This window comes from Dama dama, chromosome 11 (assembly GCF_033118175.1).
Source record: "Dama dama isolate Ldn47 chromosome 11, ASM3311817v1, whole genome shotgun sequence".
Lineage (NCBI taxonomy): Eukaryota > Metazoa > Chordata > Mammalia > Artiodactyla > Cervidae > Dama > Dama dama.
Window position 1 is genome coordinate 45,708,015 of NC_083691.1, and position 11,079 is coordinate 45,719,093.

Sequence of the window (11,079 nt, forward strand, 5' to 3'; positions counted from 1 at the left end):
GTATTCTTGCCTTGAGAACCCCATGAACAGTATGAGAAGGCAAAATGATAGGATACTGAAAAGGAACTCCCAAATATGCTACTGGAGATCAGTGGAGAAATAACTCCAGAAAGAATGAAGGGATGGAGCCAAAGCAAAAACAATATACAGTTGTGGATGTGACTGGTGATAGAAGCAAGGTCTGATGCTGTAAAGGGCAATATTGCATAGGAACCTGGAATGTTAGGTCCATGAATCAAGGCAAATTGGAAGTGGTCAAACAGGAGATGGCAAGAGTGAATGTTGACATTTTAGGAATCAGTGAACTAAAATGGACTGAAATGGGTGAACTTAACTCAGATGACCATTATATCTACTACTGTGGGCAGGAACCCCTTAGAAGAAATGGAGTAGCCATCACAGTCAACAAAAGAGTACAAAACGGAGTACTTGGATGCAATCTCAAAACCAACAGAATGATCTCTGTTTGTTTCCAAGGCAAACCATTCAATATAACGGTAATCCAAGCCTATGCCCCAACCAGTAACACTGAAGAAGCTGAAGTTGAACGGTTCTATGAAGACCTACAAGACCATTTAGAAATAACACCCAAAAAAGATGTCCTTTTTATTATAGGGGACTGGAATGCAAAAGTAGGAAGTCAAGAAACACCTGGAGTAACAGGCAAATTTGGCCTTGGAGTACTGAATGAAGCAGGGCAAAGGCTAATAGAGTTCTGCCAAGAGAACGCTCTGGTCATAGCAAACACCCTCTTCCAACAACACAAGAGAAGACTCTACACATGGACATCACCAGATGGTCAACACCGAAATCAGATCAATTATATTCTTTGCAGCCAAAGATGGAGAAGCTCTATACAGTCAGCAAAAACAAGACCGGGAGCTGACTGTGACTCAGATCATGAACTCCTTATTGCCAAATTCAGACTTAAACTGAAGAAAGTAGGGAAAACCACTAGACCATTCAGGTATGACCTAAGTCAAATCCCTTATGGCTATACAGTAGAAGTGAGAAATAGATTTAAGGGACTAGATCTGATAGAGTGCCTGATGAACTATGGACGGAGGTTCGTGACACTGTACAGGAGACAGGGATCAAGACCATCCCCATGGAGAAGAAATGCAAAAAGGCAAGATGGTTGTTTGAGGAGGCCTTACAAATAGCTGTGAAAAGGAGAGAAGTGAAAAGCAAAGGAGAAAAAGAAAGATATTCCCATTTGAATGCAGAGTTCCAAAGAACAGCAAGGAGAGATAAGAAAGCCTTCCTCAGTGATCAATGCAAAGAAATAGAGAGAGAAAAAAAAAAAAAAAAAAGCAGAATGGGAAAGACTAGAGATCTCTTCAAGAAAATTAGAGATACCAAGGGAATATTTCATGCAAAGATGGGTTCGATAAAGGACAGAAATGGTATGGACTTAACAGAAACAGAAGATATAAAGAAGAGGTGGCAAGAATACACAGAAGAACTATACAAAAAAGATCTTCATGACCCAGATAATCACAGTGGTGTGATCACTCACCTAGAGCCAGACATCCTGGAATGTAAAGTCAAGTGGGCCTTAGAAAGCATCACTACGAACAAAGCTAGTGGATGTGATGGAATTCCAGTTGAGCTATTTCAAATCTTGAAAGATGATGCTGTGAAAATGCTGCATTCATTATGTCAGCAAATTTGCAAAACTCAGCAGTGGCCCCAGGACTGGAAAACGTCCGTTTTCATTCCAATCCCTAAAAAAAGGCAATGCCAAAGAATGCTCAAACTACTGTACAATTGCACTCATCTCACACGATAGTAAGGTAATGCTAAAAATTCTCCAAGCCAGGCTTCAGCAATACGTGAACCGTGAACTTCCAGATGTTCAAGCTGGTTTTAGGAAAGGCAGAGGAACCAGAGATCAAATTGCCGATATCCGCTGGATCATTGAAAAAGCAAGAGAGTTCCAGAAAAACATCTATTTCTGCTTTATGGACTATGCCAAACCCTTCGACTGTGTGGATCACAATAAACTGTGGAAAATTCTGAAAGATATGTGAGTACCAGACCACCTGACCTGCCTGTTGAGAAACCTGTATGCAGGTCAGGAAGAAACAGTTAGAAATGGACATGGAACAGCGACTGGTTCCAAATAAGAAAAGGAGAACGTCAAGGCTGTATATTGTCACCCTGGTTATTTAACTTATATGCAGAATACATCATGAGAAATGCTGAGCTGGAAGAAGCACAAGGTGGAATCAAGATTGCCAGGAGAAATATCAACAACCTCAGATACACAGATGACACCGCCCTTACGGCAGAAAGTGAAGAGGAACTAAAAAGCCTCTTGATGAAAGTGAAAGAGGAGAGTGCAAAAGTTGGCTTAAAGCTTAACATTCAGCGGCCCGCCGCGATCTCGGGCTGAAGGAAGTGGCGGTCGCTGCGGCGGCGGCGGCGACGACAGCGCAAAGACGGCGGGCATGGTGGGCCGGGAGAAAGAGCTCTCTATCCACTTTGTTCCCGGGGACTGCCGGTTGGTGGAGGAGGAAGTTAACATCCCCAGCAGGCGGGTTCTCATTACTGGTGCCACTGGGCTTCTTGGCAGAGCTGTGTACAAAGAATTTCAGCAGAATAATTGGCATGCCGTTGGCTGTGGTTTTAGAAGAGCAAGACCAAAATTTGAGCAGGTCAGTCTCTTGGATTCTAATGCAGTTCATCACATCATTTATGATTTTCAGCCTCATGTCATCGTACATTGTGCAGCAGAGAGAAGGCCAGATGTTGTAGAAAATCACCCAGATGCTGCTTCTCAACTTAACGTGAATGCTTCTGGGAATTTAGCAAAGGAAGCAGCTGCAATTGGAGCATTTCTAATCTACATTAGCTCTGATTATGTTTTTGATGGAACAAACCCACGTTATAGAGAGGAAGATATACCAAATCCCCTAAATCTATATGGCAAAACAAAATTAGAAGGAGAAAAGGCCGTCCTGGAGAACAATTTAGGAGCTGCTGTTTTGAGAATTCCTGTTCTGTATGGAGAAGTTGAAAGGCTTGAGGAAAGTGCCGTGACTATTATGTTTGATAAAGTGCAGTTCAGCAACAAGTCCGCCAACATGGACCACTGGCAACAGCGGTTCCCCACGCACGTCAAAGACGTGGCCACCGTGTGCCGTCAGCTAGCAGAGAAGAGGATGCTGGATCCATCAATTAAGGGAAACTTTCACCGGTCCGGGAACGAACAGATGACTAAGTATGAAATGGCGTGTGCAATTGCAGATGCCTTCAACCTCCCCAGCAGCCACTTAAGACCGATAACTGACAGCCCTGTTGTAGGAGCACAACGTCCGAGAAATGCTCAGCTTGATTGCTCCAAATTGGAGACCTTGGGCATTGGCCAGCGAACACCATTCCGAATTGGAATCAAAGAGTCACTCTGGCCTTTCCTCATTGACAAGAGATGGAGACAGACGGTCTTTCATTAGTGTATGTGTGGTGGTGGGGGTGGTGGTGGTGGTTTTTTAAAACGAGAAGTCAAGAAGTCATGGCACTTTTTAAAGAAAAAAGGAAATAGTTTTGTATGAGTGCTCTTCAATTGTGATTCATGATCTTTCAGGTAAATGATGCTCTTGCACTAGTGAATTGTCTAGGGAAACTTAAGGGCAATAATGCCTTGTTTGAAGTAATGATTTTCTCATTTTGTTCTGCCTCAATTTGCTGTGTGAATATAGTAAATTATGATTTTCAAGTATTTGAGAGCCAGGATGAAACACGTCTGCTGTAGACTTTTTTTGGGGGAGGGGGAAGAAATGCATTGTTCATTCCTATAAATAACCTCTACATTTTCAGGACTTTTACAACTGTTTATCCTTTTATGTTTTAAATTGTGTTAAATAGGATACAAATCATTGGTGTTCATGTTTGCTTTGCTTGAGCTCAGATCAAAATGTCTGAAGAAAGAAACTTTATTTTTGCAACCTAAGTGCAGTTTTTATGCTTGAGATATTTCAACATGTTATGTATATTGGAACTCCTGCAGCTTGATACCTCCTGCTTTTGTAGCAGTGAACGGTGAATGTTTGAGAGAGAGACTGTGTGTATGTGTATGTATTTTTTAAATATATATGAAACTGTCCTTTTCACTCCATGTCACTAAGTGATATTTCATATGTGCGGTTATACTAATAGTAATGGGCCTTGTAAGTCTTGACCATTCATAAATAATAATAAATATGTACTGCTGGCATGGTAAAAAAAAAAAAAAAAAAAAAAAAAAAAGCTTAACATTCAGAAAACTAAGATCATTTCATCTGGTCCCATCACCTCATGGGAAATAGATGAGGAAACAGTGGAAACAGTGTCAGACTTTACTTTTTTGGGCTCCAAAATCACTGCAGATGGTGATTGCACCCATGAAATTAAAAGACGCATATAGGGTTATCGTTACCATCTTTTTAAATTCCATATATGCGTCTTTTAAGGATGGAATGGGGATGGAAGTGGGAGGGGGGTTCAGGATGGGGAACACATGTAAATCCACAGCTGATTCATGTGTATGGCAAAAACCACTACAATATTGTAAAGTAATTAGCCTCCAACTAATAAAAATAAATGGAAAAAAAAAAAAAAAAAAAAGACGATTACTCCTTGGAAGGAAAGTTATGACCAACCTAGATAGCATATTAAAAAGCAGAGACATTACTTTGCCAACAAAGGTCCATCTGGTCAAGGCTATGGTTTTTTCCAGTGGTCATGTATGAATGTGAGAGTTGGACTGTGAAGAAAGCTGAGCAACGAAAAATTGATGCTTTTGCACTATGGTGTTGGAGAAGACTCTTGAGAGTCCCTTGGACTGCAAGGAGATCCAACCAGTCCATCCTGAAGGAGATCAGTCCTGGGTGTTCATGGGAAGGACTGATGCTGAAGCTGGAACTCCAATACTTTGGCCACCTCATGCGAAGAGTTGACTCGTTGGAGAAGTCCCTGTTGCTAGGAGGGATTGGAGGAAGGAGGAGAAGGGGACGACAGAGGATGAGATGACTGGATGGCATCACTGACTTGATGGGCATGAGTTTGAGTAAACTCCGGGAGTTTGTGAAAGACAGGGAGGCCTGGCGTACTTTGATTCATGGGTTCGCAAAGAGTCGGACACGACTGAGCGACTGAACTGAACTCTGTGTATTCTTGCCACCTTTCTTAATATCTTCTGCTTCAGTAAAATCCATACCACTTCTGCCTATATTTTGCTCACCTTTGCATGAAATGTTCCTTTGGTATCTCTAATTTTCTTGAAGAGATCTCTAGTCTTTCCCATTCTATTGTTTTCCTCTATTTCTTTGCATTGTTCACTTAAGAATACTTTTTTAAAATCACTCCTTGCTATTCTTTGGAACTCTGCATTCAGATGGATATGTCTTTCCTTTTCTTCTTTGCCTTCCTGTTCTCTTTTTTTCTCAGCTATTTATAAGGCCTCCTCAGAGAGCCATTTTGCACTTTTGCATTTCTTTTTCTTGGGGATTGTGCTATGTTGTGCTTTGCTAAGTCACTTCAATCATTTGCAACACTTTACGACCCTCTTTACTATTGTAAATCAACTATCGTTATTAAAAAAGAGTTTATGTGCAATCTTGCCATAATTGGTATACTCAGGTGTTTCAATTTTAACCACTGTAGTGTGTAGTGGTAAATCACTATTGCTTTTTCATCATTTTGATACATATAATATGAAGCATTTTTTCATTTGCTTATCTGCAGTCAGTATATGTTCTTTGATACAATGTCTGTAGAGTTATTTTTGCCTATTTTTAGTTCTTATTACTTTCTTATCATTGAGTTTTAAAGAGTTCTTTGTAATTTTTGATATACATTATTTATGAGTTAATGTTGTACAAACATTTTCTCCTAGTATATCTTTTGCCTTTTCATCTTCTAAAACATATCTTCACATCAGAAACTTTTAATTTTAATGAAAGCAATTTTTTTCATTAATCATGTTTGGTGTTTTATCTAAAACTCAACATCAAACCTTAATTAATGTTTTCATCTATAACTTGCTCTAGGAGATTTATAAATTGCATGCTACTTTCAGTCCTAGATCTATTTTTAATTAATTATAGTAAAAAGTGTCAGATGAATTTCTAGGTTTGGTTTTGTTAGGGTTTTTGTTTTTTTGTTTTTGTTTTTTTTTTTGCATGTAAAGATTGGGTTTTTCCAACACCATTTGTTTGTTAAAGATCAACTGATTGTGTTTTTGTGGGTATATCTGTGTGCTATTTTGTTCTATTATTCTGTTCTCTATGTCTGTTGTTTGTCAATATGACCCTGTCTTAACAATTGTAGCTTTGTAGTAAGTCTTGAAACTGGGTAGCATATATTCTATAACTTTGTTCCTCTTCAGTTTTATGTTGGATATATTAGGTTTTCTGTATTTCTCAATAATATTTAGTATCAAGCTTGTCAGTATCTACAAAACAGTTTATTTAGATTTTGATGCGATTGCATTAAATTTATATATCAGAGTGGGTAGAGTTGAAATATTAACACAATCTTTCCTTTAATTTAGATCCCTATTAATTTACTTCAATAGCATTTGATAGTTTTCTGTATGTATATCCTGTGCATATTATACTAAATTTATATCTAACTACATCATTTGTATGCTAAAGAAGGTGGTATTGTTTTTAATTTCAAATTTTATTTGTTTATTGCTGGCACATAAAAAGTAGTTTTGTATATTGACATTGTACCCTAGAAACTTGTGGTATTTGCTTACTAGTTCTGGAATATTTTATCAATTTTTTGAGATCCTCTACATAGCAACCATATTATCTGAGAATAAAAACAATTATAGTCCCTGCTTCTAATCTGTACACTTTGATTTCCTTTTCTTGTTTTGTTGTATTATCTAGGTCTTCTAGTACCATTTTGAATAGAAATGGTGAGAAAGTACACTTTGACTTGTTCATTTTTCAGCTAGTGGATTTTAGTTAGTGTATTGTAAAGTTTACATGCTCTATAAACGCTAAAACTCAGTCAAAGAAAAGCACAAATCTGTAGTTTAGAATAGGCAAAACCAAAAATAAAACCTTAGGAAGGTTAAAAATAAAATAATAACCTTTAGAGAGCAAATGATAGGTAGTTAGGAGATATTTCAAACCAGAAAGAGATATAATTCACATCTTGCAGAGAATAACTGATCCTTTACTGCCACTTCTGGAATCCCATGTTTACTCTGAAAGGAGAAGAAAAAAATTTAACTAAAATGATGGAAAACTTCTTCCAACACTCAAAATCATCTGTTTCAACCTTTTGTGTGACCTGGTTCTAAGAGAAAAATTTTAGAAAATTTGATGAGAACTTCTGCTGGAATAAGTGAATCCCAGTGAAATAATAGATACTATTAAAATATTTTATCATAAAAAATATGATAAAAGAGAAAGTCTTCCTCAGTGATCAATGCAAAGAAATAGAGAAAAACAATAGAATGGGAAAGACTAGAGATCACTTCAAGAAAATTAAAGATACCAAGGGAATATTTCATGCAAAGATGGCCACAATAAAGGACTGTAGGGAAACTGTAGGGACCTAACAGAAGCAGAAGATATTAAGAAGAGGTGGCAAGAATACACAGAAGAACTATACAAAAAAGATCTTCATGAGCCAGATAACCACAATGGTGTGATCACTCACCTAGAACCAAACATCCTGTAATGCAAAGTCAAGTGGGCCTTAAGAAGCATCACTATGAACAAAGCTAGTGGAAGTTATGGAATTCCACTTGGGCTATTTCATATCCTAAAAGATGATACTGTGAAAGTGCTGCACTCAATTTGCCAGCAAATGTGGATAACTCAGCAGTGGCCACAACTGGAAAAGTCAGTTTTCATTCCAATTCCAAGGAAGGGCAATGTCAAAGAATGTTCAAACTACCACACAATTGCCCTCATCTCACACACTAGCAAAGTAATGCTCAAAATTCTCCAAAATAGGCTTCAACAATATGTGAACTGAGAAATTCCAGATGTTCAAGCTCTATTTAGAAAAGGCAGAAGAACCAGAGATCAAATTGCCAACATCCACTGGATCATCGAAAAAGCAAGAGAGTTCCAGAAAAACATCTACTTCTGCTTTATTGACTATGCCATAAGTTTGACAGTGTGGATCACACAAACTGTGGAAAATTCTTCAAGCAATGGGAATACCAGACCACCTGTCTTGCCTCCTAAGAAAGCTGTATTCAGGTCAAGAAGCAACAGTTAGAACTGGACATAGAACAACAGACTGGTTCCAAATCGGGAAAGGAGTACGTCAAGGCTGTATATTGTCACACTGCTTATTTAGCTTATATGCAGGGTACAACATGTAAAATGCCAGGCTGGATGAAGCACAAGCGGAAATAAAGATTGCTGGGAGAAATATCAGTAATAATCAGATATACAGATGACACCATCCTTATGGCAGAAAGCAAAGAGGAACTAAAGAGCCTCTTGATGAAAATGAAAGAGGAGAGCGAAAAAGTTGACCTAAAGCTCAATATTCAAAAAACGAATATTATGGCATCCGGTCCTATCACTTCGTGGCAAACAGATGGGGAAAACAATGGAAACAGTGACAGACTTTGTTTTTTGGGGCTCCAGAATCCCTGCAGATGGTGACTGCAGCCGTGAATTTAAAAGACGCTTGTTCCTTGGAAGAAAAGCTATGACAATTCTAGACAGCAAATGAAAAAACCTAGACATTACTTTGCTGACAAATGTGGGTATAGTCAAAGCTATGATTTTTCCAGTAGTCATGTATGGATGTGAAAGCTGGACCATACAGAAAGCTGAGCACTGAAGTATTGATGCTTTTGGACTGTGGTGTTGGAGAAGACTCTTGAGAATTCCTTGGATTGCAAGGAGAGCAAACCAGTCAATCCTAAAGGAAATCAGTCCTGAATATTCATTGGAAGGATTGAAGTTAAAGTTGAAATTCCAATACTTTGGCCATCTGATGCGAAGAACTGACTCTTTGGAAAAGACTCTGATACTGGGAAAGATTGAAGACAGGAGGAGAAGGGGACGACAGAGGATGAGATGGTTGGATGGCTTCACCGACTCAACGGACATGAGTTTGAGCAGGCTCTGAGAGCTGGTGATGGACAGGAAAACCTGGCATGCTTCATGCAGTCCATGAGTTTGCAAAAAGTTGGATATGACTGAGTGAGTGAACTGAAATGATCATAAAAAATAAAAACGAGCGAAGTATACAGTTAAAAAGTAAATTTCCAGTAATTTTATTTTTGTCACTTCTCTTGTACTAATGCTAATGCTAAATCACTTCAGTCGTGTCCGACTCTGTGTGAGCCCATAGACGGCAGCCCACCAGGCTCCCCCGATCCTGGGATTCTCCAGGCAAGAACACTGGAGTGGGTTGCCATTTCCTTCTCCAGTGCATGAAAGTGAAAAGTGAAAGTGAAGTCACTCAGTCGTGTCCGACTCTCAGGGACCCCATGGACTGCAGCCTACCAGGCTCCTTCATTCATGGGATTCTCCAGGCAAGAGTGCTGGAGTGGGGTGCCATTGCCTTCTCCGTCTCTTGTACTAGAAAAGCCTTAAAAATAAAAATTTGTTATATTTAGGTTAAAATGCTTATATGGTAAAGCTGTCCCCTCTTCCCCAGTTTCATTTCTTGTTAAGAATGTAAGTTTTAAAAAAATGATTCATTGACATTTTGTCTAAATAACTATGTTAAACATTTTATGATTAATGCTAAATTTAAGAGCTTCTTAGTAACTAATTGTTTTAAAAGTTTTATGTACCAACATTACAATGGGTAAAACAGATATAATCTTTGTTCTTAATTTAATTTTAGTTTTTTTCTTGTATTGATTCTGCAGTTTCTCGTTTTTAAGAACTGTTTAAAAAGATTAACAATGATATTGAAAAATATTAAGTAAATCAAAATAATTGCAATGAAAAGCAAGTATGTCTCTGTCTATAAAGTGTTTATACATTTGAAGAAGAGAAGGAAGAAAGAAAGGTTTACGAGGTTGGAATAAAACTATATTTTATTATAGACGGCCAAGTTTAAATACCAGTTTAAAATGGTATATAACCCAAACTTCTACTGCTCACTCCCCTGACTTCCCATTAAGTTACCCATGGAGATGGGAGAAGGGACCACAACATCAGCAAGAACTGAGATTAGCAGGCATCCCAATTTCAACTTCTGAGAAGAAAATAGAAGAAATCATAAAACTGATTAATTTATGTTACAATTATACTTATCAAATTAGTATGTACTTAATCTTTTCATGAAACAAGATAGCATGCATTTGTCATATTCTCTGTTATCTGATGTCAGAATTGGTGATACAGGGTTTCTGTCATCCAAAGAAAGAGGCAGCTATCTCTCTGTTACTGTTGTTTTTGCTGTTGCTATCATTCTTTTCCCCAGATGTTTTGTGATGCATGTTTAAGAATATTATTTCTACATGAGGGTCTTAATCTTGCGTTTTTGTTTTTTTAAATCTACCAATAGATCAGTAGGAACACCAAATTTCCAAAAGCACTGGGCAGGATATGACTAGAGTAGAGTTGGAAACAGGGCTGTGGGAAGATAAGTTATCTGGATAGTATAAATTGTCTGCTTTAGCAGCAAATCCTAGTATTACAATTGTTAATATTTCAAATTTTTAGGGTATTAGACAATTAGGTAGTGTATAGAGGAAATATTTGATATATATATATATATATATATATATATATATAAAATGAGCTGAAAATGTGTTAGAAACCAGAAATTCAACACAAAATGGTGGATGGCTTATTATAAATCTAGTGAGACAAAGAACCAGAAACTGATCTTATCTGTAGAATTCAGAAGAAAAGTTAATGAAAGCAATGTCTTCAAAAGAATTTAAGAAGAATTAGTGAGTTTCAAATTTAAAAATATGACTAATTTTTCTTAAAACATGGCAAAGATAATCCAAAAGCTTATTTTGAAGAATAAATACCTTAGGTCAGTGGTCCTCAAAGTGTGATCCCAAGACCAGAATTATTAGTATCACTAGGAACTTGTTTGAAATGTGAATTGTCAGGCTCCATACCAGACTTCCTGAATCAG

At 37.7% G+C, this 11,079-nt stretch overlaps 1 protein-coding gene across 1 annotated transcript; it reads left to right on the plus strand.

Moving 5' to 3' along the window:
* The first annotated feature begins 2,386 nt into the window (after nucleotides 1-2,386).
* Nucleotides 2,387-3,939, plus strand: LOC133064773 (methionine adenosyltransferase 2 subunit beta-like). Its single transcript, XM_061155234.1, has one exon. The coding sequence runs from the start codon at nucleotides 2,454-2,456 to the stop codon at nucleotides 3,456-3,458; it is 1,005 nt and encodes a 334-aa protein (XP_061011217.1). The 5' UTR covers nucleotides 2,387-2,453; the 3' UTR covers nucleotides 3,459-3,939.
* The last annotated feature ends 7,140 nt before the right edge of the window (nucleotides 3,940-11,079 follow it).

Bases quoted from the DNA above. Each gene is read 5' to 3' on its own strand.
- LOC133064773 (XM_061155234.1), top strand. From the start codon at position 2,454: ATGGTGGGCCGGGAGAAAGAGCTCTCTATCCACTTTGTTCCCGGGGAC.